We start from the raw sequence: 27,557 nt of genomic DNA on the forward strand, positions 1-27,557 counted from the left end.
CTTGTGAACAAATGGCCTTTCTGTCTCCAAAGACAATGCCAATAAAACGCCGTTGTAAATGCTTCTCCAGAAAATGCAATCGCTTTGAATAAATGTACACGGAAACCAACTCCAATCGCTCTTTATTTTGTACAACACGAATTGTGTTTATGAGAAGAAGTACTTGCTCTCTCGAAGGCGAGTTACATCAAAATCACCCTATACAAAAGTTAGTTCTGATAAATCCAATTCATGAGCTGTATCGGGGGCCAATTACCTTCTTGGGAATGGCTGGAACGGTCAGTGGTAGCCAAACCGGCACAGCCGTGCGTTTTGAGGTAGGCTTGCTCGATGTTTTCTCCTTTTTGGCGCCAACTAGTTGTGATTCAAAGTGGCTTGTCTTCATGTTTTCCATCAGCCGCATAGAAACGGCTGCGGCATCGTGCCAGTTCTCTTCTTCGACTTCTGAGTCTTCATTCATATCGACCGTGGCCATGCCCTCCTGGGTATCCTCATCGGCTGGAATTTCGCCCAGGCCGATGTTTCTGGTGTCTGCACTGATGCTGACATCGACTTCTGCACCAGCCATCTCTTCATAGACGGATGCTGGAGTTACAATCTTTTTGGCGGCTTCCAAATCCCACGGGTTGCCTGAAAGTTTGAGGGAGTTCCGCTTGTACTCGAGGACCAGCTCTTCCTTTGGACAGAGTTTGCTGTTGCTTCTCAGCTGCTTGATCTTCTTGGCCACGGGAGTCGATGGATCGAGGTGGGCCAGGTACATGGAACCCTTATGTCGAGCTTCAAACTCGGTTGCTAGTCGGCCGACAACGTCTTCTTCGTGGATCTGGATAAATGCCTCTCGCAAAATACCATTCATGGTGTCGATATCAGCAGCATGGGTCCAGAATGAGTCATGCACTGCTGCGAAATCGAGTCCTTGCTCGTGACACTCCAACGCTGAAAGCAGCATATGGCTTGCATCCAATGAATGAATAAAGTTTGGTGGGAACCCTTGGAGTTGCTTTCTCGTATGGACAGGATCAGATTGGTCGTTTATCGGATAGACAAGAGCTTGAAGACAGGTCCTGACCTCTCTGGCAGTGCTTTTTCGGTATGGTTGGACGACTGGCATACGAAGAGGGGTCGTCCAAACAACAGAGGATCGAAACTTTTTCATAAGATCATCGAGTTGGTCCTTTTTCTTGCGTTCGCCGTTTTCGTAATTGTCTCGTATCTCCTTCAGCTGAGCTGGTGTCAACGCTCGACAAACACGACCACCAATCTCCCCTAACCAGTATTGAATATCATGAGCACCGCGAAACATGGTTGCTAGCGCATTGAAAATGTGTCTGGCAATGTAGGTGGAGAGCATCATGTTAGGAATTCCGCATTCTTTCCCCAAGTCAGGATACAGAGCATCAATTTGCTTGCAAACCTGCTTCTTGGCTCCCCCAAACGTAACGCCGTACACGTTAGTCATTACAGTTTGCTTCACAACCTTTCTTGTGATTTTGCCTTGGAGCACTAGCGCAAATTGGTTGTCGGCCATTGCGTCCTTGTCGATGGCTTGCTTGACCAGATCTGCTACCGCCGAATAAACATCAGCCGGTCGGTCGCCGGGTTCTAGGTTCACTTGTTTTGCACCCCAGGTATCACCACCCAAAGCCGCATAATGCTGCAGGCCATTGCAAGTACCGTCCTGATGCACTGGAAGCTGCGAGACAAACTTGGTTGGATCGGGAAGATCCAAGGCAGCCTTCAGCTCGAAGCATGCAGCCAGGCATTGCCAAGGGTCTTCCGCCTTGAGCCACCATCGACTTCCGTTCAAAGGGTTCGTGGCAGAATCGACAATGTTGGTGACGTTTTCGTTCGTAAAAGCCTCTCGCTCGTCAAAACTTGATTTGTCCAGGCCGTACAAGTTGGCCAAGTGAATTTTCAGCCATCGAAGGCCTCGCTCTCCAAGCTCCTTTCCTCTAGCAAACTTCAGAATCGCTCTGGTGTGGTCGGCGCCCATGTGATTCAAATAAGTTGGCATCGGATACGCGCGACCCCGATAGTCCACATTGTGCGGGAAGTACATGGTCTGATTTCTGTATGCTCGTGCAATCTCTAGCTGGAGATTCATAAAGCACCGCTGAGAGTGTAAACCTGATCTCTCATTCTCGATGGCCTTGACGGCCTGTATCCAGCTTCTACGGAGTAGAGGGTCCGCGGACGAGTCGGGCTCGGGGGGAATATGAAACTCGGGATTCAACGGCGGCATGTTAGCGGTTTCTTCTCCGGTATTCCAGGCTTCCATCATGACATTCAACACGTTTTTGTTGATACGCCAAGCAGTCTTGCCAAGGACGTCGAGACCTTTGAAAACTTGCTCCATGTCTCCAGCTTCGACAGCAGCTTTAGTGTACAATTTCTGTTCTATGTCGCCGGATTTCACGCGAACAAACGTGGTTTTGCTATCCAAGAACCCGCCCTCGTTCAAGTGACGCCAGGGCTTCGGCTCTACAATCATCGGTAAATGCTTCGCAATGAAGTCGCCAACAGGTTCCCTTTTCAGTTGTTCAACAAGATGGGAGTTGAAGTGGAGCACGCCGACTTTTTTGCCTTTTCGAGGTTGTTGGAGATGACTGAATGCTGGTTGATTTTGACAGACAGGTTCCTTGGTCGTGGGATGCCCCGTCGTGACCTTCACGAAAGCGTTCTCGAGAAGAGTCTTCAATAAGAATGAGCCAACCTGTGCACGGATAGACACAGACCATGGCTTGCGAGCTGCGTCTTCTAGATCGCGGGCAACCTGGGCAGAGTCGTCAATAATAATCGTGCTTTCGTTGCTGGAACCGTTCGATTTGGATTTTGCTGCATCCGGCGCGGTGCCCAAGAATTGTATTTTGCGCAAAGCCCGCCTACGACGCCTCGCTTCGACTTCAGCTCTCTCTTTCTCTTGTGTCTCGATATCTTCTTGTGCAAGCTTTGCAATGTTGGTAACAAGCCGGCTGACCACAACGCCTCTGTCTGCGCCTTGCACGGCTCCAAGGTTGACAACGGAAAGGATTGTAATGGCCGCCAGGCGGGCTGGGTTTGCTTGGGCAATTAGGGGACCATAAAGGCACCTTTCCAAATCCTGATCCGATTTAGTGGTTTTGTTCTCAGAAACTTTGATCAGCTGCTTCTCCGCTATTAATTTCTTCTCCATAGCATCCAGCCAGTTCGCCATGTGATGGGAAAGCGACCCTTCCGACGAAGATGGAGAAGCAGCAGTCGTGATTCCCTTCTTCCCCAAATTCTTGTTAGTCTCTCTCCATCTGTCGATGGCGGATCCTATTGAATCCCGCTCGAGTTGCAATTGAATTTCGCTTCGATCTTCATCCGACATCTTCGAAATGTCCACATCTTGTAGGTCTCTAAGTAGCTGAAGTCCTTTTTTCAACGACTGCAACCCAATGCCACGCTGGGGGGTGGGCACGAGCTCAGCTGCTTCGCCAGATGATACAGCATCAACTGCTTGATCGATCGACGCTTCTGTTGTTCTCAATTCGAGGTCTTGTTCAGCAAATTCTGACATTTCCGCGGACTCAGCCGTCTCTACAGTAAAGTTATACGTTGGGCAAATTCCAGTGATGACGGCCAGATCTTGGTCGCTAAGGATGTCATCCATGCTCAAAACTCGAAGACCGGATTCGCCAGGGGCCATGCCCATGTATCTATTCACCAGTCGGTTGAGTCGCGAGCCGCGTTCTGAGAGCAGCGAAGCCTTGAGCATGCACGCGATCGTTTCGGCGGTATGCGGCAGGCCCTTGTTCCGTATCTGAAGCTCATACCATTTGTGGAGTTCTTCGGCTTGCCGTCTGTCTGGGCTGTTGCGCATCTGCTGCAGCGAAGCCCTCAGGTATTGGTTGTTGAGCAAAATTCGCTCCTCTCCAGAGAGAATGCCCATGCCATTGAATCTCTTCAGAACCAAGGCGGCTCTATCCAACTTTCCCACACGAATACATGCATCGAAGACAGGAAGCATATCTTCTGTTTCACCAGGAATGCCATATGTGTTTATTTTGGTCTGTGCCTTCGGTGGCCCAGGTTCGGGAATAGTCAACGGCGATGATGGGTCGAAGGCTCGCATATCGTGAGATCGAAGCGGCGAGGGCGGAAAAGATGGCATTGAAGGATTTGCAAGATGCTCGAATGAAGCAACTTCAAATTTGAAGTCGTCAACTGCCGTCGCCAAGCATCTTTCGTGGAAGTAGTGCCCAATACTGGACTCCAGCCCGCGCCGCCATGGCCGGCAATGCCGTGTGACGATTGATCTGCGATGTTGTGATGACAATTGTATCGATGAAATGGCCGGACCTTTACGCGACAGGCCGTCTAGCCTGAGTAACGTGGCCCGGTGTGCGAGCACACTGCTCCTTGTTTGTCGAGTGAGCATCTTGGTGATCACTCAAACAATCGAGTCGATGAGGTATATGAGCCTCCACAGGAAGCGCACACTGCAGGGGTAAAACAAAATTAAAACATTGATACAATACAAGCCCACAAGCGGTCAAGGAAACAAAGGTACAATGGGAAGAATAGCGACCGCAGGCGCAGAGTCGATGGCGAAAACAATGGACGAAAGATTAGCACGAGCGGCGAGAATCGATAGGAGAGAAGCTCCATCCGAAAATTTCGCCCAGGTGCCATTCTTGAGCTCGGATTGGCCACTTCAGGGGGGAGCATCACGTGGCTGCGTCAATGCTCTGCTCTGCGGGATCGCGGGACCCACCAAAAAGTTGAAGCTTCAACTCCTACCCAGACATGGAAATTGGTCTTGTGAGTGGCAACATCAATTCATCACAAACAGACTGTATTGTGTCTCGAACAAGATGATCTCACGGCCCGCGGTTGCAGCTTTTGGGTGCTGTGGCTGCAGGAATGCCATTTTCAGAGCTGTTGTGGCTACGTCTTCACCAGCACTCCAGTCTCTCACACATCGCTCCATGCCGAGACCATCCCAGCTAGCTCCTAGATTCTTTTCGGCGGAACGACACATTCCCTCGAAACCGACACCGACACAAGACCCCGAAGGTTCAAAGCAGTCGACTGAATCATCTTCAAACCCCGAAGAGGTTGAACCGTCCACCGAGACGCCGTGGTTCCTCGAGGTTGAGCCACCAAGACATCCACCCAGCCTTCATACACCCACTCTACCAAAAGCTCCAGAAGAGTCTCCTGAGCTTGTAGAGCCAATGATCAAGTATATATATGAAGACATGGGCTTAGACGACATTTCCCTAATGGATCTTCGTGACCTGGATCCTCCCGCGGCGTTAGGCCCCAGCCTAATCATGCTTTTTGCAACAGCGAGAAGCGAACGGCATCTACATATTTCGTCTGGCCGATTTGTGCGATGGTTACGACGTAATTATAAAGTGGACGCACGAGCCGATGGACTCATTGGGCCTGGTGAATTGAAGACTAAATTGAGACGATTGCGAAAGAAGGCAAAGCTGATGGGTACCAACACGATGATCCTTCCTGGCGGTGACAACGGTATTTCTACTGGATGGGTCTGTGTCAACTTCTCTACCAGCGACAGTGTCTCTGATGAGTCTGTCAACTTTGACGAGAGCGGACGGTTCTCTGGGTTTGGTGCGTCTCCAACTGGAACTACCATTGTTGTGCAGTGCATGACGGAACCTAGGCGGAATGAGCTTAACCTGGAAACTTTGTGGCAAGGTGTGTTGAAGCGAAACTTGGAGCAGACAATGAAAATCAAGGGGCAAGCTATTCAGGATAAAGAGGAGTTGGAGAAGCTGGTATCTTCCAAGATTCAACAGCCCGATAACCCAGCTGCCGCCCAGTGGCAAAAGATGGAACAGGCTTCACGGCAGCAAAGATACTTCTCCACGAGTGCCCGAAGATTGCGACCTCAGCAAGCTGCGGTTGCTGGCTCGGAGATCGAAAAGTCCAGTAACCCTAACCCGCCAACAGAATTTGGAGAATCACAGCTCAACACCCTCCAGCGACACATCACGGACCTTCACATTTCCGGGACGTCTCTCAGTCAAGGAACTCTTGAGCGCTTAATATCAGCAGTGCTTCATGCACCCGCGTCAGAAGATAGCGCATCAGTGCGCCTGGAACTGGTCGATCAACTACTCCAGTCTGCGGAGGAACGCGGCATCTCCGTCCAATCCAAAGACATGCTTGTTGCTCTCATCCAAGCAATAGTAACGTCCCCAGCTTACGGACCTGAATTGGAGCGAGCGCAAAGAAACTTGGAGTTCCTACTTTTAGACCTCCAGACACCATTAGATCTGGAACAGAGTCTTCAGCTCATGACGGCCTATGCGGAGCGACGGGATTGGGACCAGTTCTGGGACACTTTCCGTGCGCCTTCCAGATTTCGGGTAGCCCGATCGGCAGAACTATACGAGTTGGTGTATCGAGTCATGGTTTCTACCCAGGACGCCAAGATGTGCACAGATGCATTGCGCTGGGTATATCCGGAGATGCTGAAGGAGGAGCCTCCCGTTTATCCCACTGGTGCGGTCTACAATGCGCTCAAAGCCTGCATCCTGGTAGCTGATCCGGCTGCAGAGGAGTTGCTTCATAACCCACCCTCCTCGGATACGCTAGATACTATTGGGCGGCGACGTCTGCAGCATCGCGAGTTTGTACGGGTTCTCAGAGAAGTGGAAGATGCGCATCGTCACTTTGTCGGTAGCCAAGCGAGAGAAGAGCGGGCGCAGGCTCTGCACCGCTTCACGGACAGAGACGCACCGCGGTAATATCTGGTCCAAGACTCTTGTATATTAGATCAAAAATCCTACCATTGTATAATAGTGTATCATAAGACAGTCGAGACGCAAGAGATTTCCACTAGCTACATTGAATCAAAACTGTACAAATTTCTCTCTTGGCATACATCCTTCTTATTCCTATTTTTATCATCACCAGCAACAGAGTTGTGGCGTTAACGTTCAGTTTCTCCCAGGAACACAACCCACGATTCATCGTATAACCACCCAAATCACGCTCATGCCATGCAACAGTCTCACCCTAATCCCTAATCACCAAATACACCATCCACCCGCTACATCTTCGCATTCCCACTCAATGCCTGTCTCAACAACGGCGCAACCTGCTTCCTACTCGCCGCCAAATCACCCTGTCTCCACGCAAACCTCGTATTTCCACCCTCAGCATCCAACCCCCCGTCCTCGTCCTCCCAGCGCTCCAAGTCCAACGGCCTACCCACGTCTCTAAACCTCCCAACCGCTTCTTTCCCCCTGTCGTTCATCCCCCAAACCAGCAACTGTCTATGGAACTTGCCGCCAGGATGCGACGTCGTCATCACAGCCGCGACATCCAACTTCCTCTCGTCGGCCCACGCCTCAAGTTCCCGCAGAAACAACTCCTTCGTCTCCGCCTTGTCGAGCAGGTACTCGAACCCCTGGACAACACAGCTTATACCTAGCGTCAGGCCATTCTCCTCCCACTGCTTGTAGTCCTTGCGAAAGATGTCGCGGAAGGAGAGGCTGGAGATGTCCTCCTTCACAGCGGTGATTTGCTCATAGTACGTTTCTGTGCTGAAGCCCGTTTCGTGGATCTGCGACTGGAGGAAGTCGACAGCCTGTGGGTCTTTGGGGCGTACTTTTGATTTGGCGGTTAGGTTGATCGTGTCGAGGAGGATAGGCGCCAGTGCTAGCTTTGCGAGGCTTTCGCGCTCGCTGGGGGAAATGTCGGTGTCGTTTTGGAGCTGCGTCCACGTGGGTTTGCATTCGTCGACGACGAGGCTCATGCAGCTGCCGCACGGTTCGATTACTCTTGGTGAAATGTCGTGGGGGAGGCTGCCCTCGTCGACGTGGTGGTCTACACAGCCGATGACCTGGTCTTTGAATTTCTTCAGCGGGCCGGTTAGGCAGTTGTGGTCGACGAGCAGCCAGCGCGTGTCTTCTGGCGTGAGGTCAGGAAGTTCTGAGAGGGTGAGCAGATCGGATAGACTGAGACCAGCGTGCTGTAGGACGGCGGTCATTTCTGTGCGCAGGCCGAGATCTGCGCGTGGCAGGTTGGACAGAGGAATGTGTAAGGCATGGGGGGCGGTATGGCTGCGGACATAGGCGTATACGATGGCACAGCAAAGCGAGTCGAGGTCTAGACGATGTAAATGTCTTGTTTTGTGATGGTGAGTTTGAAGGCAGTGGTAGGCTCACCTGCGGATTCGTTGCCAACAACAAAGGTCAGCGGTTTGGGTCTTTGAGTAGCTGGCGCTTTGAGAGCATTGCGGGCGGTGGTGAGGAATGCCTGGAGCGTTGCCCTCGACATGTTTTATTGCCGCTCTACGAGTGCAGGTGAGATGTGTTGATGGCGCTGGTGTTTCAGTATCGTTAGTGAGGTGCCGTTGACGTCAGGATCCCATCAAACGGTTTGTACAACTTCAAACCCGAACCCAACCAGACATGGAGCCACTTTGATATCCACCCACTTGCGTCTTCACGTGAAGAAAAGTTGTTAGATACAACCACTTAATCAACGACACTTTACGGGTCCTGGTTCTTAGACATTTACAGTCCGTGGTCAAACGTATTTGAACATATCCAAGTAAACGCTAACACAGCCCAAAATGCCTCAGCAGTGAGCACACAACGTGATACGCGATACCTTTCCTTGTTCAAATACTTCTCAAGCTGACCCCCCCACTGTATCTGCAGGGACGTGCCAGGCTGTTTCTGAGTTGAATTAGCAACATTGAATCCTGGCAACCAATCGGGTTCATCGGCCAGGTCAGGGTTCTCCCAGTCCCTGCACTGGGCGCATTTGTCTTGGAACTTCACAATGAATTCAGCTCCGCGAACTTAAGTGTGTACAATGCCAAAACACAACCCGTCATCTAATGCAACAATTCTTGAATACTAGCAACTCCTTTTGGAGAGATAAAAAAGTAAGGCTGCTTCCATCGCAAAAAGTTCCAACACCAATGTTGAACGTCGCCAGAACCCATGCCTAGCTGTCAATTCCACATCTTCAACCAACGCCACATACTCGACCCCAATACACACCTCCTCATACAAATACGCATCACATCTCCAACATATATCCCAGTTGCCATCGTACGACCATGTCCAAAAATCAAGCCAAGCCACTAGCACCAACACCAGGAACTAAACCCACCTGAACCAGCCCTATCTCGAATCCCTATCCCATCCATCCACGACCCACGATCCTCCATCCATCCAAAACCTCCAGATTCTCAACACCCTCCACATCGCCAGTGTCCACAATTCGCTCCAACGCCACCAGCATCTCGTATTACCACTCCCTCTCTCCATCCCCCAAGTAATTCAATCCCTCCTCGCCCTCCCAGATCCCATTCATGTCTCCCATCTTCCGCCGCCTGCTCCCTCTCCTCCTAGCTCTCCTCATCTTCATCTACTACCGCTCCAAACTACTATCCATCACGAACCCATCCAAGCTCACCAAAATGGGCTCCTCCACCGCCCTCCGCCTCGCCATCCTCGAATGCGACTCCCCCCAACCCCAGACGCGCGCCCAATTCGGCGGCTACACAGGCGTCTTCACAGCCCTCCTCGCCAGCGCAGCAAAGACACTCACCCCTCCGCAAGAACTATCCAGTCTCGTCAGCATCACTGCGCACGACGTCGTCAACGACTTGTACTCGTACCCTGCGCTGGAAGACGTGGATGCCCTGTTACTAACGGGCTCGCGACACACAGCCTTCGACAATGACCCGTGGATCCTGAAACTCGTCGACTTTACGAAACGGGCTATTGACAGTGGGCGCGTTAAAGTTGTGGGTGTTTGTTTCGGACACCAGATTGTAGGGAGAGCAGTCGGCGCTGGCGTCGGCAAGAGTAAGAAGGGGTGGGAGGTGGCAGTTACGGAGGTCGATTTAACGGATAAGGGTAAAGAGATATTTGCGCTGGACAAGATGGTACGTCTTTTATGTGTGCAATATGTTGGGAAGATGCTAATATGTTACAGCGTATTCATCAAATGCACCATGATATAGTGCAAAACTTTCCGGCGGACGCTATTCCACTGGGTGGGAATGCCTTTTGTCCCGTTCAGGGCATGTATTTTCCTGGGAAATATATCACCGTGCAGGGCCACCCTGAGTTCACAAACGAAATCATTTCTGAAATCTTGTTTAACCGGCATACCGTGGGGATATTCACCGACGAAGAGTATGAGGATGCGATGAAGAGGGCGCCAGTGCCGCATGATGGTGTTGCTGTTGGGAGGGCGTTTTTGAAGTTCATGCGAGAGGGTTGATATCACAATCTCAGGGTTTGGTGTTATTACTGAGTCAAATAAGGGAATGGAGTTGGAAGAAACACTTGACATCTTTCGGCAGGAGTCGAAGAAGGAGTTACGGTTCATGCTTATAACAGAGGGAACGCTGGACGCCATTTGGTTTGAATACATAGACAAGTGCCAGCAAGTCTGGCCGAATGCGCGGGAACGTATAAATTCAAGGTGCCAGGGGCACAAACTAGGTAGAGTCCACAATGCAATATACTTATCTTACAGTTGTTCCATATCGGTCGTGTATCAGTCCAGTGATTATATTCGTCGTCAGAAAAGAAATACTATTGCGCCATGCGGTAATGCAACATCTACACTGCTGACTCGTGCGATGTTTTTATATCTTCGCCCCCCGTTTCGTCTATCCCGGCAAGCTTAACATCCCACCACTCTTGTTTATTCGCATTGCCGCCCTTCTGCTTAAGCTGTTGTTGTTGCTGCTGTTGCTGTCGTAGTCGTCGCTCTACCTCTTCCCGCTCCCTCCTTCTCCTCGCTATCTTACCATCCACAACCATTTCTTCTCTCGTACGGCCAACTCTTGTTGAGGTATTCTTCTTGGTTGGACACCTTCGGAAAGTGAACATGCATTTTAATCGTTCGTGTCTAGGGTGGCGCCACGGTTTCTCCAAGATCAGAAACACTAACGAATCCGCCATGCCTTGAGCGCACATGCTTACAAGACCACACATGACGAGCTCAGACGGGTTTCCCGTCCGATCTGCCTTGGATACATGGGCCACAAACGGCATGATCCACCCTAAGATATAAACAATGGGATATATAAAAAGTAGTCTCAGCTGGCGATTGCTCTTCTTCCGTGAGCTCGGTAGTCGAGTTTCGTTCACCGTGCTTGGCGACATGAGTAAATTATGAGCTGGCTCGGCTGTACAAACGTCCCCTTGAAGTTCCAGTTCTATGTTGACTGGGTACTGAGCATGGGGCACGCGGCTCCCTGTGCATTGCATGCAGCAACATCCAACATTGTGAAGTGCCGTACTCGGCCGGCTCACCGGAGAGGGTGAGCAATCTTCGTCTTTAGACCCAATCTTATGATGCCCGCGGTGTGAGTTACCCTGAAAGAGCTCGTTGTCCAGAACAGGTGGCCGATCTTCCCAGTCGATTTGCGCCGTAGGCAATGCGACTGTCGTCGACAGTGACTGTCCCTCTTCGAGTGTTGCGAGTGAACCCTTTCGAGTCCCAGCGCGCGGCACCTGGTTGTGTCGTCCACTTTGGCCCCAGCCGTAATCCGAACGGCCCATATCGCAGGGCGGTGTTGGGGGAATGAGTCCGTGGTAAGTTATTGGAGGCGTTGGTGGCACCGAGCCTCGCCTGGGCCGCAGTTGTGGTGGCAGGCTGAGGAACGGTTCATCTGATTTTCGAAGTTTGCTGCCTTCGCCCACTCTGGTAATGATCCACCTCCCGTAGATGTTAATACAGGTATAGGTAAGAACGATGATCACGCAAACGATGTATCGTGGCGCCCAGCTCAGTGCGGTAAGTGTCCACTCTGGTCTCGCCGGCAAATAGCAATACGCTCCTGAGTTAATGAAACCCGTCTCATTGACGAATGCCAGGGAAGCAAGCATTAATGACCCCGTTGCAACGAGGGTATAAGCTGGCAACCTATATGGATATAGTCCACTCCGTCCTCTGAAAACATATAAGCCAGTGTGAAGAGCGATCAAAAGTACCGTCAAGTCGCAGGCTTCGATGCCTACTGATAGTAAGAATCCACTGACTTGGCAAAAGGCTGAGTGGGATTTAATTCGGCCTTGTGCGAGTTCGACGGCGGGGAGGATGACAAGGGCGAGCGTCTCCAGGAGACCGCTCAGTATCAAAAGAAGGATCAGGCTATGAATCATGTTAGCGTCAGAGTATTCAGGAGCTGGGAAGCTAGTACGGAGTGATACACATACTCGTGACGAAAACTGCGACGCATTTGTATGAAGAATGCCACGGCAGTCAACGTTGCTATCAGGCTCAGCGATCCAACGACGACGGCAGCCACATTAAGTTGCCGCAGACGTTTAGACGACAAGTCCACATGGGTACCGCCCAGCCTAGGAAAAATGTCACCATTGCTGGATAGTATCTCGTCCTCTTGGCTTATCGAAGATTTTGAATCCAAAAATAACACCATGGCGGCAGAGAAGCACCTCGGGACCGTCACTAGGTGCTTTGTGGACGCTTATTCTTGGCGGACTCGACACGTATACGTCTCATGGCGAGATACGTTGTGTGCTTTGCAGGCTCCGATGAATAATGCAGGTCGTCGGAGGCACATGGATCAAATCAAGTACAACAATCAGTCCTTCCTACCTTCCTTGACATTGACTTGAAGGAAACCTCCTTTTACGACCAAGCTTGTCAGGCGGTTACAAATTCAGGAGGAATCCAGGCAAGTGGCGACCAGAGCAAGAGCACGAACCACGACTGCAGATAGGGATTCCAGCCAACAAGGCGGAGTATGGAGAAGTGAAGGGTCCTCGTCGATGGTCCGGCGGTATTTAGGCTCCAGCTTTCAGAGAGGGGGAGAGAAAGGGTCAGATCTCATGTTGGTCTGTCAATTTCTGTGTCTCCGTGCGCTTTTACCAACTGTTTGGTCAAGCATTGTTGGGTTACTTTGAGTAAAATCTGCGCCCAGCCCTGGGCAGGTTCGCCTTTTTGTTCGTGGCATGTGGCCCATTATTACAGTCTGGTACCCTTTGCCCTTTACGCTTTGAATATCGGGACATGGCAAGATCTGGTGAGGCTTTTGGCGCGGCTGCCGACCACCGGAGGAGCAGTGACAGATGCACAATGATGCGTGGCGCTGACGTATGCATGAAAGTGGAATCAATGTCTCAATGAGGTGATTGGGCCTGTAGCTGTGAGCTGGGAAGAAGAAAGGTTCAGATGTCACACCTGATTTGATCCCTTGACAATTGATTGCCGTTGCATCTTCCAGGGTTGGCGAAATTTGAGGCCGCCGGCATCTCCATCTTCCGACTTGTCATGGCCCAGCGTACTCGTTCTTCAAGGCCTGTACGTGTTCGCTCGGTCCTTTCGTGATCTGGTGGCGTGAATATCGAGCGAGATGCAAGCAGATTCCCCGATGCGGATAAGATATTGATATTGATGTTGCCTTGGCCTGCCAGTTTGGCAATGATGATGTCGGGATGGCGTGCCCGGCGGCTTGGCACCGCCAAAAACAATGACTGGTAATGCCAGGCACTTATTTTTAGCCGGCAAAAGGAATGGTAAGGCACCAGTTGACCTTTTTCATTTTAAAAATTCTCCTATTGTCGCAGATCATGTGTCCTAAATTGCTGGCATGAACCAGATTGGCCCAAACTCCCGAGCCTTGCCGCCGGATGTGTCGACGTCGTTTCGTTGGCTGGGATCAAGTAGCCCTGCACAAATGATTGCGAGTAGGAGTCAAGTCTGGTCCGTTTAAATGAACGGATGCAAGGAATTTGTGTTGGCTGGTGTTGGTTGTCGTCGCAGCACAAGGCAGAACAGACCAGCCTCCCCGCAGATAGAGCACCACCAACCTGCGGAGGGAGCTCGATCCTATCATGACAGCTTGTCAATGCATGCAGATAACTTGGCAACAGATGCATATATGTAATGGTAGAGACCGTGCAGAGAGTTTTGACAGGGAGTGAGTGTGCCGTGTGAGGATCAAAACGGTTAACTAGATTGCGCTACCCTACACCACTTTCACGAATTGGAGGTTCAGCGAGATGCGGGCATTTTCGTCATGCAACACACATGTATACATACATGGAAGAATTCAGGGATCTTGATTTTGTTTCTATTGCTGTTCCATTTTTGGCATCCCGGTTGAACCGTCTGGCAGTAGGGATCTACTGCAAGTGACCGTTGTCAAAGACATCCACCCAAAGAACGGAGTGTTGAAACTGAAAGTTAACTATTACCACAAGAATTGTGACTCTCAACCGTGTCATTGTGTGTTGCCGTTTGCTTAACCTCCATTGGCCCTATTGCGTCCTCCTGACAGCTGTTACCGGCTGTTCAAGTGTACCTGCACCTGGTACACGTGCCTACAAGTAGAGAGGAATTTCGCATTCTTCAAAATCTCAAACCTCACCTCAACACATCGTACACGTGGTGTATTCGAAATTGCTATCTTTGTTTCCTTTACACTTTCACCTTCGTTCTCCCAACTCAGAGCATGCCAAAGTGTTCCTTGCTAGTGATCGCAAACCCTAGACCTCCATCGACTGGATTTTCTTTTTGAGTAAACAAACTGAATTGCTACAGTCTATTTTGTGAACTTGGCTTGGCGAAAAGCTCCTTCACACAGAATTGTTGTCCCGATGATTCTTTATTCTCGCTGAGAAGTCCTCCCGCCATGGCAGATCAGGACATAACCATAAAGCATGAGGATCATGATATTGTTGCTGCGAATATTTTGGCAAGTCTATATATCGTCAATACTTCCGCTTTACCTGGTGACGAGCTAACCAATGTATGAACAGGCAGCAATATCTCAAGAGCCTAATGCAACACCAGAATTCATCAACAAGAAAGAACAGATCTCACCAATAGTGCAAACAACGTCCAACGGAGCACAAAGCCCAGAGCATTTGCATATCAAGGAGGAGCCAGACACAGTAGACAAACCATGTCAAGGCACAACTGACCAAAGTTTGGGACCAGGCGATCTGGGAAACAACGATGAGGTTGCCACCTGTCTCGACACAGTGAAGCAGGAACCTTCTGAGCATGATGCGGCAACAAGTGGCTGTGTCGCCGCCGAGCTTAACCCTGGCATGTGCCAAGAGGCAATAGGCTTGTCGAACATCGAGAAAAGATTGCGGAAAAGACCTGACAAGCGACAAAACTACGATGCAAATGATGATGGTGAGCGAGAACAAGACAGCGATAGCGACAGTAACAGCGACAGCGAATTCGAGTGCTCAGATGATGCAAGCAAACATGCAACACGAGAGTCTGGCGATACTTCTAATGGGAAGCACAAAATTAGGCGAAGGCCCGCGGCCAGAACTGCTCGTGAATACATCCCCAGACTCTACCAGAGGGAGGATAAAGCTTGGGCAAAGCAGGAGCACAGCCAAAAGAAACGCAAAGCAGATGCTATGAATATTGGACCGACCAAGAGGTCCAAAATGGCCGATGCTGGTGCTCTATCAGAGATACTCAACTCACTTGAACATGACTCTACCGGCGCAATTGACAACGCTCAACAATTTTGCCCCATGATGCCGGATATAAGTGCAGATACTCATCAAAAGCAGTTTGAGCTGCTTAGTCGCAGCATTCCGGCTGGGGCAGACACTCGCCGAACGAAAACCCAACGCCGTGACCTCAAGGAAGCAGCCAAGATATTCGGATACAAAAGAGTGAAGGCTTTGGACGGCAAATGGCTCCTAGAGGGGATGGAAACCCCCCTGTACAGTTATCAGCTAACTGCGGCGGCTTGGATGATGAAGAGAGAATTTCCAAGAGCCGGGCCATGTGGAGGTCTAATTGCCGATGACATGGGGTTGGGTAAGACTATAACGAGCCTTGCTTGTGTGGCAGGCAACCCTCCAGAATCCGATGACTTGAAGACTTATATCCAAGGTACACTGGTAATCGTACCAAACATGGAAATTGCAGAGCAATGGGAGTCAGAAGTCAAGAAACATTGTGACGAGCTTTTCAAAAAGTCTGTACTTGTGTACCAGTCAAAGAGCAAGATCCCGGCTCACGTATATGAAGCCCAAAGGATAGTGTGCGTGTTTAATCATCCTTAAGGAGAACACTCCGCTCTCTTACCGGGCTAATCGTGCCACAGGATTGCTACAACAAGAGAAGTTTTGGCGTACTTTCGAAGGGTGCAAAAAGAAAACACCACCACAGAGGAAATACTGGGAAACAACTGGTATAGAATCATCCTGGACGAAGCCCACAGTATCAAAAACTTGAAGAGTCTCAGTGAGTCATGACGCTGTAATTGGGCGGACAAAACTAAAACACTGGCTAGCCAAGCAGAACATATGCGAGCTCAAAGCCAAATACCGTTGGGCTCTGTCAGGAACACCACTCTCAAATTCAGTCACGGGTAGGAACACATAGTAACTCCCCGTGATAGGCAGAAGATGCTGACATCTGGAAGAAATTATACCATATCTTAGGTTTATAGGGTTCGATATGCATGAGCGGAAAAACAAGTTTCGCCAGGAATACATGCACGAGGTAACTACGGGTGTGAGAATGTCTTGAAGAGACTCTAATATTGGACCTTAGAACAAGGCAAACGAAAAATTAGAGACGATTATTTCGATGGTTATGTACCGAAGGTAAGACTAGAAAAGCATACATCTGGTGTCTTATGCTAAAAATGAATGCAGGACCAAACATGACACATTTCTTGGTCACACAATGATTGATGTTCCACCTAGCCAGACGCATGACATTTGGGTTCCTCTTACTGATGAAGAAGAGGCTATCTATGCGTATTTATTACCTGCACCATCCGCCTCAAGTGATAGTACTGACTGGGGCCGCTAGATTTGTACAAGACTTTTGTGTCCAAGAAGACAAAAAGAAGGCGGACAAGATGACGCCAGAAAATAAATGGAGCAAAGACGCAGACAACAAAAAGATAAGACGACGGAACATGTATATGAGGGGACTCATTTCTCACCCTTATAATATTGAGAGACTGCTGCAGACGATGGACGAACCATGTCAGCTCCAGGAGCTGCGCGATAAGATACAACAATGCAACGATTCGAAGCCTGTCCTTGATCAAATCTTGGCCAACTCGGACGCGCGACAGACTCTAGAGAAATATAAATCTGGCCTTGATCGAATGCGTGGCTTTTCAAACAACGCCTTTGGAGGACGTTTCATGTTTGATGGGCATCTTGAAGCTATTCAGCAAGAACTAATAGCCAAAAATACCCAATGTGTTGAATGCAGTGCCTCCAATCCAGAGAAACCATTTAAGCTATACGAAGTACTTGAGCCACTTCAATTAATTTGGGTGGACAATTCCTTGCTAACAGTTTTGGTTCAGTGCCACCACATGTCATGTTGCGACTGTTTGGGACGTATGACGCAACGCCAACTATCTGGGCAATCGTCCCGAGCCGTTCGCACGGTAAGCTCAAGTCCCTTGGATCAGATGTCGAGTTGCATTCTTATTTGAAATAGGCATGCCCTGTCAATGGATGCAATGCGCTGTTTTCCAGTGTTTCGCGCCTGCGAACACTTTCGGTTATTGCTGCTGAGGCGCTACGAGACAAATCGTACTCCCCTCTTGACATTGATAATAATGGCGTAGTTTTGAGACGAGACCATGATCAAATTGGATGCTTTGTTGCTAGCTGTGCTCCTTCAGGAGAGTTTCCAATGCTGCCGAATGCCCGACTGACGGCGGCCATGACGGTCCTGCTCAGCTGGCTGACCGACTATCCAGAAGATAAAGTTATAGGTAAAAAGGGCTAAATGAGTCTTCTCTTCGCATATATGTTTTGCTAAAACTCATCTCAGTATTCACTCAGAATGTGACAACTGCTAAAGTTCTTGGATGCATGCTCAATCACGCAAAGATCGGATTTGTATATTACTACGGATGTATGGGCACAACCAAGAAGACCATGGCCTTGGACACGTTCAAGAGTGAGGGGAATACGAAAGTCTTCGTAAGTGGCCACATAATACCCTATTCTAGACCACCGCTCATATTCTCATCACCCAAATAGCTTGCAGGACTGAAATGCGGCGGACAATCCCTCAACATTGTTTGCGCCAACCGAGTCATCATCATCGACCCCTGGTGGAATGTGACATCAGAGCTCCAGGCAGCGGGACGAACAAACCGAATAGGACAGAAGAAGAACTGCTGGGTTGTCCGCATTTTTACTACCGCAGCGACGGACAACCGAATTGTGGAACTGCAAGAGTTGAAGAGCGAAGAAATTGACCACGCCTTGCAGGACGACGGGCATATACCTTAAGAAATCAGTGATTGAAAGCACCGGGAACTGCTCCCTTTGAATCGGAGGAGGAACCTGCATGGATAACTTGGGCGTGGCATGAGTGAGCAGATGCAAACTCGGGCTGCTGGAGACGCAATGGGCTGGGATTTGGGACTACCATGATGGACGGAAGACGCACTGAAGATGAAGTAGACCCAAAGTGAATTGGGCTGGGGGCAATGGTTGAATGATTTGAGAAAATACTGGAGCCATTAGGAATTAGGAATGGGCCATGGACGAGGTGTCGACGTTGCGAATGCGCAAGAAATGCGTAACGAAGAAGATGAGACATGAAGTTTGGGATGCTATGGAGTTTAATAAAAGTGCATTTCGGAAAGTTTTTGCCAGCCAGCAAGCCCGTGAGTCGTATTTTGATGAGGTAGACCATGAGGTAAACACTTGGATGAACAGCATGGACAGCTACGTATGCTGACTCTAACTCGCCTTACAGAAACAAAAACGTCTAACAAAAAGGTCAACACATTAAAACCGCTTTATTGAAGACTTTGTAGACTTTAAACTCCGTTATGAAACTCCCTTGCAGTAAGAGTGTTGTCATCGTCGTCGAAAAGCCAGCCTTGTTCTCAATCCCAGGCACAACGCGCAAGCCGCAAAAACGTAATCGACGATCTTGTTAAACCGCACAAACATTTTAGGTCAGCTAAAGCTACCATTCAATGTTGAATCGACAAAATAACCATGAGATGGCGACACGTCTCCATCATGCAAGCCGCCTTACAAGGCGCCAACACATTCAGCCGCTCAATAGCACCAAACAGAAAGCTGGAACCAGCCAATGGCGGCAAATCCCGCCCCAATGGAAACAATAGACCCAAATGAAACACGCATTCTGATGTAAATCGTTGCTTGTGGCTGGCAGTTGCATCTGTACAAATGGCTGCCGGTATATCATGTAATTGGGTGCCTTGCGTATTGCTACATGCAACTCACAACAACCATGGAATGAATCTCTTGGTGATCATGCTGTACTCTTCCCATTCTTTCCCAAACTCAGCTTTCAGCATAGCCTCCTCGTCCTTGACCCTAATCCAGATGGAGTACAGTCCAGACAACCCACTACCGACCAGCAATGCCGGCCATAGCCCGCTGCCCATTCCCCATCTCACAACCACGCTTGGCAGCACACATCCAAATACACCGTCTAACCTTGAGAGTAAGGCAAGGTTTACTGCTAATAGTAACCAGTTGGTGGGATAGCTGGGATGCCTCACGTACGAGTATAGCCCGGTCGTCACCAGTGACTTTGGCTTGGCGAGTTTAAATGTAAAATTTGCGCCGAGCTGTTTGAATGAGAGCAATCTGATGGGAGCAGCAATGAAGACTATGCCCAATGCAATTTCGATGTAGTAAGATGGTGTGAATAGAGTGTCAGACAGATTGTTTCGACAGGGACACAGTAGCCAAGGAGGAGAAGGGTAGAGCCATGTTATGAGCCCGTGCCAAATCCATAGGATGAGAGTGACGAGCCTTCTGCCGTTGATGATTGCGGCAGTTGGTCCCACTCTGTCTCTTGGGGCATCTTGAGCGTGTAAGAGTGTGGGATTCGGTGGTGATAGGCAGAGGTAGTTGAGGTAGGTGGCTAGGAGGTAACAAGCGGGAAGAAAGAGACTTGCGTGATGTGCTGAGCTGGCCATTTTGGTATTCGCAATTGAAGCCAAAGATATGGAATTGAATAGTTTCTTGTATGATGGTTGTTGCAATTCTCGAATCTGCTCAATGGGGTGTGATGTTTCGCCTATCTCAACGTGCTTTAGAAGAAGATGTTGCTATTTATTCCCAGTTCCATCTACTAGTCCTTGTTAGAAGCCGTACATGTTACTACACTGATGAAACCTGCTGCTCGCCTCACTTTTGTTGATCAAAGTGGCGCACAGCTGAAGCGATTTCTTCCAAGATGAAACTTGTTCTATTTGGTCTGCTAGCTGCGTCGCAATACGCCGTCGCAACATCGCGGTCCGCCTTACTTCCAATACTTTATCCATTTCGTTGGAATCACTAATCTTGAGTTGGTCGCATAAGAAAAGGTGGCAAGAATTGCCGACTTGTTCCGATGCGGATTGACTTTTCCGCCATTCACAGCCATTCATGGTGATGCAGAGCGGAAAGTCCATGTGTATTCACTCATCATTGAAGACGAGAAAGATCATATACAAAATGTAAAAGTAGATTTAAGGCGTCTGCGTCTGGCCTGTACTTAATTCAATAGTGCCAGACTTCTGCTCGAAAGACGAGGCAAGATGAGATTGAGCTGCAATATTGGTTATCAAGAAGTGCGTACAGATCCATGGTTCTGCATCGGATGGAGAAAATGTAATAACTCAGATAAACATGATGAAGTCATGATATAAAGCCCGACGATGCCCTCTGAGCTGAATGTCCAACAGTCATTCAGTACATCATCTCTATTCTCACTATCACTCTATTATTCGTTTAAAAGACGTCTATTATCCTCCCGTCTTAGCCATGGAGCCAGTTACAATCACAATCCTCATCGTCTTCGGTGGCTTCTAACAAATTGTGTCTTCACAAAGGCAATGCCAACACGGTGCGTATAGTCACCAATTCTACCGAATTCAATGCTAATACTATTTCAGATGAAAGTCACCAAACACAAAGTCAATTTGATGGAGGAACGCATAATGGTCAATGTTAGAATTGCAAGTCGTTAAACTCAAGCTCGTGGAGGACCATAAACCTACGTCATTCGCTAGTCACTCAATAAACTTGACAATTAAACCAACATCCAATTGAACCAGTCTGCCAATTCAGACACTTCCAACAAAACCAGTAACATTGAACCCCAGACCATATCTAATCCTTGGCCAAGATTGCACCAGCTGTTAGCGACCCATGCACCACCTACGTCACCACATCGCAAGTCACCCTCACTCAACCGTAGACCTTCCCAAATCGGTAAATACCTCGAATCCCCAACGTCCCGTGGTTGGTAAACGAGCCACACCAATTGACCTAGGTCGTCTAAATCAGGCTCGTCGACGTCAAAGCTGCGGATGATGGCATCGTGCTTTTGTTTTGGACTGAAATACTATGCTATTTAAGATGCCGGCTTGGCAGTCTGAGCAAACCCCAATTCTCACACGACCATCCACTACGTACACTTCCTACAAACTATAACAATTCCTCAAATTTAACCGTTATTATGAAGGCCTCACTTCTCCTAGCCTTTGCAATTGGCGCCATCGCCCAAAAGGCATCTCCGCCACCAACAGGCCAGCCACCACTACATACCTTCCCTCCCATCGACACCACGGAACTGGTCCCCAGCGGCGCAAGCTTGCCCACAACGCTGGGAACAAAAGTCACTGGCACAGGTTCAGGTGCTGCTACCGAGACGACCGCAACAACTTCAGGTTCCATGTCAGCTTCTACGTCTGGCTCGGCTTCCACGGCCGCCACCAACGGAACAAGCACGTCTTCTGGGCTGGCGATGCCCACGGGCCAGGTTCACCTTGCGCCTGTGTTGGGAATAGCGGCTGCTGTTATGATGCTGTAATTGGAATAATGGATAATCAGGGTTGGAGTTGGTTGTTGGATGAGGGGAATGGCATTGGTCAAGAAGTTGTATCACGCATATTCGCGACAGACTGTAACTGTCTAAGCATTCATACCATAGCTCTGTACAATAATAATCATCTACACCATCCATTCTACTTACACCGGACTCGTACACCCAAAGCTCGAGGCAACACTATTCCCGGAAAACGCAGAAATCAACCCCTCAATACTAGAATATACTCCCAGCCCCGTCGTCGTCAACCCACCCAGCATGTACAACAAATTGAACAGATTAAAAAACGGCCGCTTCATAAACCCCCTCCTCCACCTCGCAAGCCCCGTATCCACGTAATTATACGTCCTCGTCTGCGGATCAAACTTTTCCTGCTCAGGAACCATGGCATCCTTATGGATCCAGAAGCCCAGCGCCATCAACGCAGGGAATGTATAACTGAAGCTGAGAACGAAGAACGCACCGATAAGGCCGGAAATATACGAAAACTGCGGAATAGCAGCGGCGACAATAAACGCAATGGACCAGTATACGGGGATGATGACCGCCCACATGAGCTTGCCCTTGCGGACGGTCAGCGGGGGGAAATTGAACAGCCGCTCAAAGACTTCGATGTAGATGACTTTGAGGCCGATGTTGCCGTATAATCCCGCGGCGATGAGGCCAGTGACAATGTTCATGACGTTGGTGATTGTTTGGAAGACGTACGACGAGAGGCCTTGCATGACGGGGTTGAATGCGAATTGGCCTTGGTACGAATACACAAAGATGCCGAAGAACATGTACATGCTATAGATGAAGACTTGGCCGCATAGAAGACCTTTCCAAAAGTCCATGGGGTGACGCATTTCAGCGAGGAAGGCCGTGAATGTCATGCACCCGCCGTAGGAATAGACAGCTTGGTTGAGGCCGTTGAGGGAGGCGACGAAGCCGGTGCCGCCGCTTGCGAAGCCATCGGGGGGAGTTCCTGCAAATGTGCGAATGGGACCGGGTGCAAAGTTGTCGCCGAATGAAGCTTGTGTTGCTTTGAAGTTGGGGGGATAGTGGACAACTACTCCGACGCTGTATGTTGTTAGCTTCCTTGATCTATACAAGCGTGGAAGTTTGAGACAGAACATACCAAATGAAGATGATGGCAACGTTAATCCAGACTGCAAAGTTGGCAATCCATCCGAATCGCTGTAGGGTCCTGACCTGGCCGAGAATAAAACCAGCAGCCATGAAGATAATCAGACAAGCCACGAAGCAGATCCCATTGCCGTTCGATCCATTGTTTCCCTGAGAAATCTGCGAAATAGACTGCCCATTACTCAAAATCAGACTGCACACCGACAGCAGCAGCTGCAGACCAAGCATGACATTGAGCAATATCTGCGGAATGCGGCCAAATATGCGAAAGTAAATATCGCCATACGTGTGCATAGGATATCTGTCGGAATCGAGACCAAGGAAAGCCTTCCAAATAATCCACCCGGAACTACCATCAACACTAGTTAGCATTCCATTACTTCAAAGACGTATTCCTACTCCTAATATGGTTTTACTTACTATCCTGCCATTGCGCCAAACACAGTGTACAGAGCCACACCAGGTCCATAGCCCATCTGCGCAAAAGCCCAGGGCGTTGAAAACGGTCCCAACACATCCGTTGTGATGAGGTAGAAAATGGATCCCCAGGACGCTGTACGGATAGCCCGACTAGCTTGCTTCCACTCCTTTTCCGAGACGCCCGTGATAATCTCTTCGTCGCTAGAATATACGTCTGCCACAGAGGTTGCCGGATCGGTGTGGTGGCCCTTTGAGAAGCGGCTCTTTAGAGTATTCTTGACAGTTCGTGGGCCGCGCTTGTCAAGCATGGCCTTGTTTGCTAGGGCTTCATCGGCACGAGTTCGCTCAGCCCAGTAGATGAATTCTTCAAAGGTGATGGATGAGTCGTTTCCGCATGTAGGTTGGTAGACATCGTGGGCTGGCTTCTCAGAGAGCGATAAACGAGGGTCGCCTTCTGCGCTGATCATGCCGAGTGGTACGGACATTTTTTTGTGTGTGAGTAGCACGAGGCTACGGTCCCCAAAGTGAGGTGGTGTGTCTTGGTAGAGACTCTGTCTCCGTGTAAATCACAGCACGAGATGTTGGGTATACGAATCTGAAAGGTTGGAGCAGAGGATGAGAAATCGCAGACAGGATGCAAGCTAGATTTAAAGAGATTTATTCCAGGACGGTATGTCCGTGATAGGAGAGCTCTCCACGGAAGCTTCCCCAACGACCCTTTATCTCCAACATCCACTGATATCAAGGCACATCAAAGGCGCTCCAATCTCCGACTCACGCCTTGGCCGATGAAGCTTCAAGATTCGCCGACTCCGAACCAATGCCTTCCGTTGTGACAGCAGGCGTCGGAACGAGATCGGAGCCCATGACTGAGAAGCAGTTGCCATATGTATCAATCTTCAGTGAGAGACCACTCGGAAAACTCGGTATTCTTCAAAGTTTTTACTTTTCCAGAAGACTAGCCGCAGAGTGGTGGCGAACAGGACCGTTGCGGATGTTTCAGTGGCTCGGTGGAGAAGCTTAATTCCAAAAGCAGAGTCATGGCGTCGGCTGGACAGTCCACATAGGGCAAAAGGCAGCGCCTCGATCCACCGGGAAGGATGAAATCTTCACTAAAACCCATGGCAGTTGGAATGTCCGTTTTAAAGCCGGCAGTTCAGGGCTGTCACGCAACTAGCAAGCACAGTTGGCTGATGCTGACCTCGACTTACTCAGGAACAGGATAGAAAGAGGAACCGGGCAGAACACGGGCGTGCTGTGGTCTCAGAAGGCGTAAAGGTGTTCCAAGGGCTTCTAGGTGTCATTATTCATCTTGAATATCGCCTCCTACGAGAATCTAGCCTCGGTCGTTTTGTGTTGCTCCGCTCCCACAGGGATGGACAGGCGGATACCGTCTCCATCATTCTACCATGGAATCTCGGAATAGAAGCGTATCCGGGCCACTCGGTGACATTGTCCAGATAGTTAATGCCGCACTTATAAGGATGACGATTGAGAGAAACATAGACAGTATTGAGATCAATATATAGACCAAGGCGCAAGGGTGCAGAGTTTCTCGCCCGAGCTGGCCTGTCCTGAAGAACTGGTTCCTGTTCAACTGTCGAAAGGCTGCCTGGATACAGTATGACGTCTTCCGAAAGAGTTAGCAGATCGACGAATCATTTGAGCCTCAATGACAATGGGGCTTGCGGCAAATGCGTGCCGTCAGGGCCCATGGCGGTTCTTTCGGCACATATGTTGCTCCACCGGGCGGCGCTCTAGTCATGGAACTTGGAGCCCGGAGTTTTCGGGCCAGAAAGGGCGAGTTGCCATTGATACAAAGGTCGAAGTCTTGGAGCCAAATTCGGTTTGTGATACACTCCCATCAGTGAGGCTGTGGAGGCCCTGCGAGAAACTTGGCAGCCCCTGGGGTTGACTTCAGAGATAAAGATGATGCGTCTGGGGAGAGAATACAATTTTGAACTGACATTGGATACTCAATCTTGTATATCATAGATGAATCAATGAAACCTCAAATATGATGAAGTTAATTTGTAGACATGACTCCCACTTGGCCAGTATTACCGTCTGTTCAGACAGATACCGGATTTCTCGTCATTGTGCTCGTATGCAATCTCAGTCCTCTCCCAGCCTCGTAATCACCATTGGCATATTGCTCTGGTACATAAACCACGCGTTGAAGCATTTCCACTCACCCTTGGGGTCGGAAAATTGGATCTATGGTATAAACCCCGGTCAGCAAATCTGCTCCCATGAGGCTCTCCACAGCATCATGTACATTGGTGTTGTTACACAATGCTTTAGTCCCCGGATACCGGCACAGGAGAGGATACAGTAGGTAACACTTACATAAAACATGCTGTACAACGTGGCCATAAGCTTGTACATTTCCGCCTTGGCAAAATGCTTCCCCATACAGACTCTGCTGCCGGCCCCGAACATGAAGTCAGTAGTTTCCTCCATGCGTCGACGCCGATGGACAAAGCGCCCAGCGTCCTCATCGGGCTTCTTTAGCCAGCGCTCCGGGACGAAATCATCAATTTCTGCGCCGAAGATGTCCGTATCCCTTGTCACGACAGCGGGATTTATACCTACGACTGTGCCACCAGGGATAAAGCGACCGTCCGGAAGTTGGAATCCCGTAGATGGTGCTTCTCGTTCGAACATCAAGCCTACAGCCGGACTCATGCGTGACGCCTCCCGTATGACTGCGTCTAGATATGGCAGCTTGTTGACCTCCTTCCATGGCGCAGGGAGGGAGAGATTTGCCTCGGAGAGTTCGGCCTGTAACCTCCTCTGCGACTCTGGATATTTAGCAAGATAGTAAACGACAGGTCGCAGAGCCCCGGCTGTTGAATCCCCACCTGCCAACACATTCAGCATGAGCCAATTGACTACCTGGTTGTTATCTGCGATATCTGGATAGACGTCTTTAAGGCCGTTGTACTTTTCTATGAAAGTCTTGACCTCAGTACGTGCGATGGTACCTTCGACAAGTCCCTTCTGGTAGTCAGCCAGAATTTTGACCGTGTATAGAAATCCATTAACCAAGGGTTTCGGGCCGAGTCGGTAGATGGGATTCTTGTCGAGCCAGTTGTCGAGCCAGGGCATTTGTGACACCTTGGCAGATGCAATGGGGCTCGTCAGCAACATGGCAAAACAGGACATGCACTACCTGAACTTACGGGTGCGAAATAGCAGAGGCCACCTGTGGATTCCTTGATCATACCTTGGACGTCTTTTTCTTCATCGATGAAGCCATAATGTCTTCCAAAGGTAGCGTTGGCTGCAAAATCCCATGCGACTGGAACGTCAGGTCAGCCTTTTGATCGCTTATCGATTCAAATTACCATGTTCTGGAGTCCAGCGTCGTACAGTATGTTAACCAATCATCCATCATGCAGACCATTTTTGGATTATCGGCAAACTTGTTTCCAAGTCTGCTGACGAATTTGTGGATGGTTTCGTCCATCAATGGTTCAAGTTCCAAAATTCTGGATAGGGTCCAAAAGCCCCCAATTGGCTTGGTGTACTTGCTGTGAAAGGCCTCGTCTTGCGTATTGAAGATGTTCGAAATTCTGTGACCATTGACAACCACGTCATTGACTCGGTACATTTTACTCTAGTTATGACATAGCCGAGTCAGTATAACTCCCTTTGCAAAGCCTGCACCTGACTGAGGCAACCGGGAGAGTGCTAACCTTTTTCCACGCAGCTTTACTTGTGCTGGCATACACCAATTTGATCAGGTTTGTGTCACTCAAACTAATTGTGTTTGGTCCAATGCGAACCGCCTGGCCCCATTTTCTGTGCCACCCTCGGGTGATAGTGTCAATATTACCAGAGGCTGTCAAGGATGCCCTCCAAGCATCTGTAACTTTGGCGGCAAATGGGCCAGGGAATTCTTTCAATGGTGAGAAGAAGTACTCCCAGAGTACCTTGAGAGAGACGAGTAGCACGAATAAAGATCCAAGTTGGGTCACTGTGATAGAAAAAATAGACATGTTTAATGTTAAAGGTGGTCCCTTTTCGGATTTGTTCCAGGCTTGTCTGTGCGAGTAATGAAGCGAGAAAAGATGCTGTGTCCTAGAAACTTCGGCAACCACAATCAGTGCAGTAAGAATGCGGGGAAGGGATATGATTTTAGAGCATATGTTTATGGCGACATAATAAGATGG

The 27,557-nt window shown here is 49.5% G+C and overlaps 10 protein-coding genes across 10 annotated transcripts; 5 read left to right on the top strand and 5 right to left on the bottom strand.

Moving 5' to 3' along the window:
• Window positions 1-147: 147 nt before the first annotated feature.
• VFPPC_07588 (mitochondrial DNA-directed RNA polymerase) lies at window positions 148-4,135 on the bottom strand (the record flags this gene model as incomplete). Its single annotated transcript, XM_018286423.1, has 2 exons — window positions 148-198; window positions 257-4,135. 2 exons carry the CDS (start codon window positions 4,133-4,135, stop codon window positions 148-150), a joined length of 3,930 nt encoding a protein of 1,309 aa, XP_018143053.1.
• Window positions 4,136-4,952: 817 nt separating this feature from the next.
• Window positions 4,953-6,746, top strand: VFPPC_15968 (mitochondrial protein required for the stability of Oli1p mRNA and for the Oli1p ring formation; the record flags this gene model as incomplete). The annotated part of the gene is made up of 1 exon (XM_018293721.1): window positions 4,953-6,746. The coding sequence occupies one exon, from the start codon at window positions 4,953-4,955 to the stop codon at window positions 6,744-6,746; it is 1,794 nt and encodes a 597-aa protein (XP_018143054.1).
• A 305-nt stretch (window positions 6,747-7,051) lies between these two features.
• Window positions 7,052-8,283, bottom strand: VFPPC_07589 (exopolyphosphatase; the record flags this gene model as incomplete). Its single annotated transcript, XM_018286424.1, has 2 exons — window positions 7,052-8,112; window positions 8,172-8,283. The coding sequence occupies 2 exons, from the start codon at window positions 8,281-8,283 to the stop codon at window positions 7,052-7,054; spliced, it is 1,173 nt and encodes a 390-aa protein (XP_018143055.1).
• Window positions 8,284-9,331: 1,048 nt separating this feature from the next.
• On the top strand, window positions 9,332-10,251 carry VFPPC_07590 (glutamine amidotransferase type 1; the record flags this gene model as incomplete). Its single annotated transcript, XM_018286425.1, has 2 exons — window positions 9,332-9,910; window positions 9,961-10,251. 2 exons carry the CDS (start codon window positions 9,332-9,334, stop codon window positions 10,249-10,251), a joined length of 870 nt encoding a protein of 289 aa, XP_018143056.1.
• A 344-nt stretch (window positions 10,252-10,595) lies between these two features.
• On the bottom strand, window positions 10,596-12,424 carry VFPPC_14268 (Plasma membrane G protein coupled receptor (GPCR); the record flags this gene model as incomplete). Its single annotated transcript, XM_018292037.1, has 2 exons — window positions 10,596-12,135; window positions 12,201-12,424. 2 exons carry the CDS (start codon window positions 12,422-12,424, stop codon window positions 10,596-10,598), a joined length of 1,764 nt encoding a protein of 587 aa, XP_018143057.1.
• Window positions 12,425-14,641: 2,217 nt separating this feature from the next.
• On the top strand, window positions 14,642-18,260 carry VFPPC_14269 (type III restriction enzyme, res subunit domain-containing protein; the record flags this gene model as incomplete). The annotated part of the gene is made up of 12 exons (XM_022428909.1): window positions 14,642-14,686; window positions 14,769-16,027; window positions 16,091-16,230; window positions 16,280-16,357; window positions 16,412-16,491; window positions 16,543-16,595; window positions 16,647-16,751; window positions 16,807-17,257; window positions 17,318-17,401; window positions 17,455-17,734; window positions 17,794-17,945; window positions 18,006-18,260. 12 exons carry the CDS (start codon window positions 14,642-14,644, stop codon window positions 18,258-18,260), a joined length of 2,982 nt encoding a protein of 993 aa, XP_022284361.1.
• Window positions 18,261-20,659: 2,399 nt separating this feature from the next.
• On the top strand, window positions 20,660-20,955 carry VFPPC_07591 (hypothetical protein; the record flags this gene model as incomplete). Its single annotated transcript, XM_018286426.1, has 2 exons — window positions 20,660-20,849; window positions 20,897-20,955. The coding sequence occupies 2 exons, from the start codon at window positions 20,660-20,662 to the stop codon at window positions 20,953-20,955; spliced, it is 249 nt and encodes an 82-aa protein (XP_018143059.1).
• Window positions 20,956-21,462: 507 nt separating this feature from the next.
• Window positions 21,463-21,816, top strand: VFPPC_07592 (hypothetical protein; the record flags this gene model as incomplete). The annotated part of the gene is made up of 1 exon (XM_018286427.1): window positions 21,463-21,816. One exon carries the CDS (start codon window positions 21,463-21,465, stop codon window positions 21,814-21,816), a length of 354 nt encoding a protein of 117 aa, XP_018143060.1.
• A 158-nt stretch (window positions 21,817-21,974) lies between these two features.
• On the bottom strand, window positions 21,975-23,864 carry VFPPC_07593 (oligopeptide transporter protein; the record flags this gene model as incomplete). Its single annotated transcript, XM_018286428.1, has 3 exons — window positions 21,975-22,893; window positions 22,952-23,308; window positions 23,380-23,864. The coding sequence occupies 3 exons, from the start codon at window positions 23,862-23,864 to the stop codon at window positions 21,975-21,977; spliced, it is 1,761 nt and encodes a 586-aa protein (XP_018143061.1).
• A 1,630-nt stretch (window positions 23,865-25,494) lies between these two features.
• VFPPC_14270 (benzoate 4-monooxygenase cytochrome P450) lies at window positions 25,495-27,383 on the bottom strand (the record flags this gene model as incomplete). Its single annotated transcript, XM_018292039.1, has 5 exons — window positions 25,495-25,596; window positions 25,729-26,499; window positions 26,565-26,683; window positions 26,755-27,001; window positions 27,081-27,383. 5 exons carry the CDS (start codon window positions 27,381-27,383, stop codon window positions 25,495-25,497), a joined length of 1,542 nt encoding a protein of 513 aa, XP_018143063.1.
• Between the last annotated feature and the right edge of the window lie 174 nt (window positions 27,384-27,557).

This window comes from Pochonia chlamydosporia, chromosome 4, assembly GCF_001653235.2.
Source record: "Pochonia chlamydosporia 170 chromosome 4, whole genome shotgun sequence".
Classification (NCBI taxonomy): domain Eukaryota; kingdom Fungi; phylum Ascomycota; class Sordariomycetes; order Hypocreales; family Clavicipitaceae; genus Pochonia; species Pochonia chlamydosporia.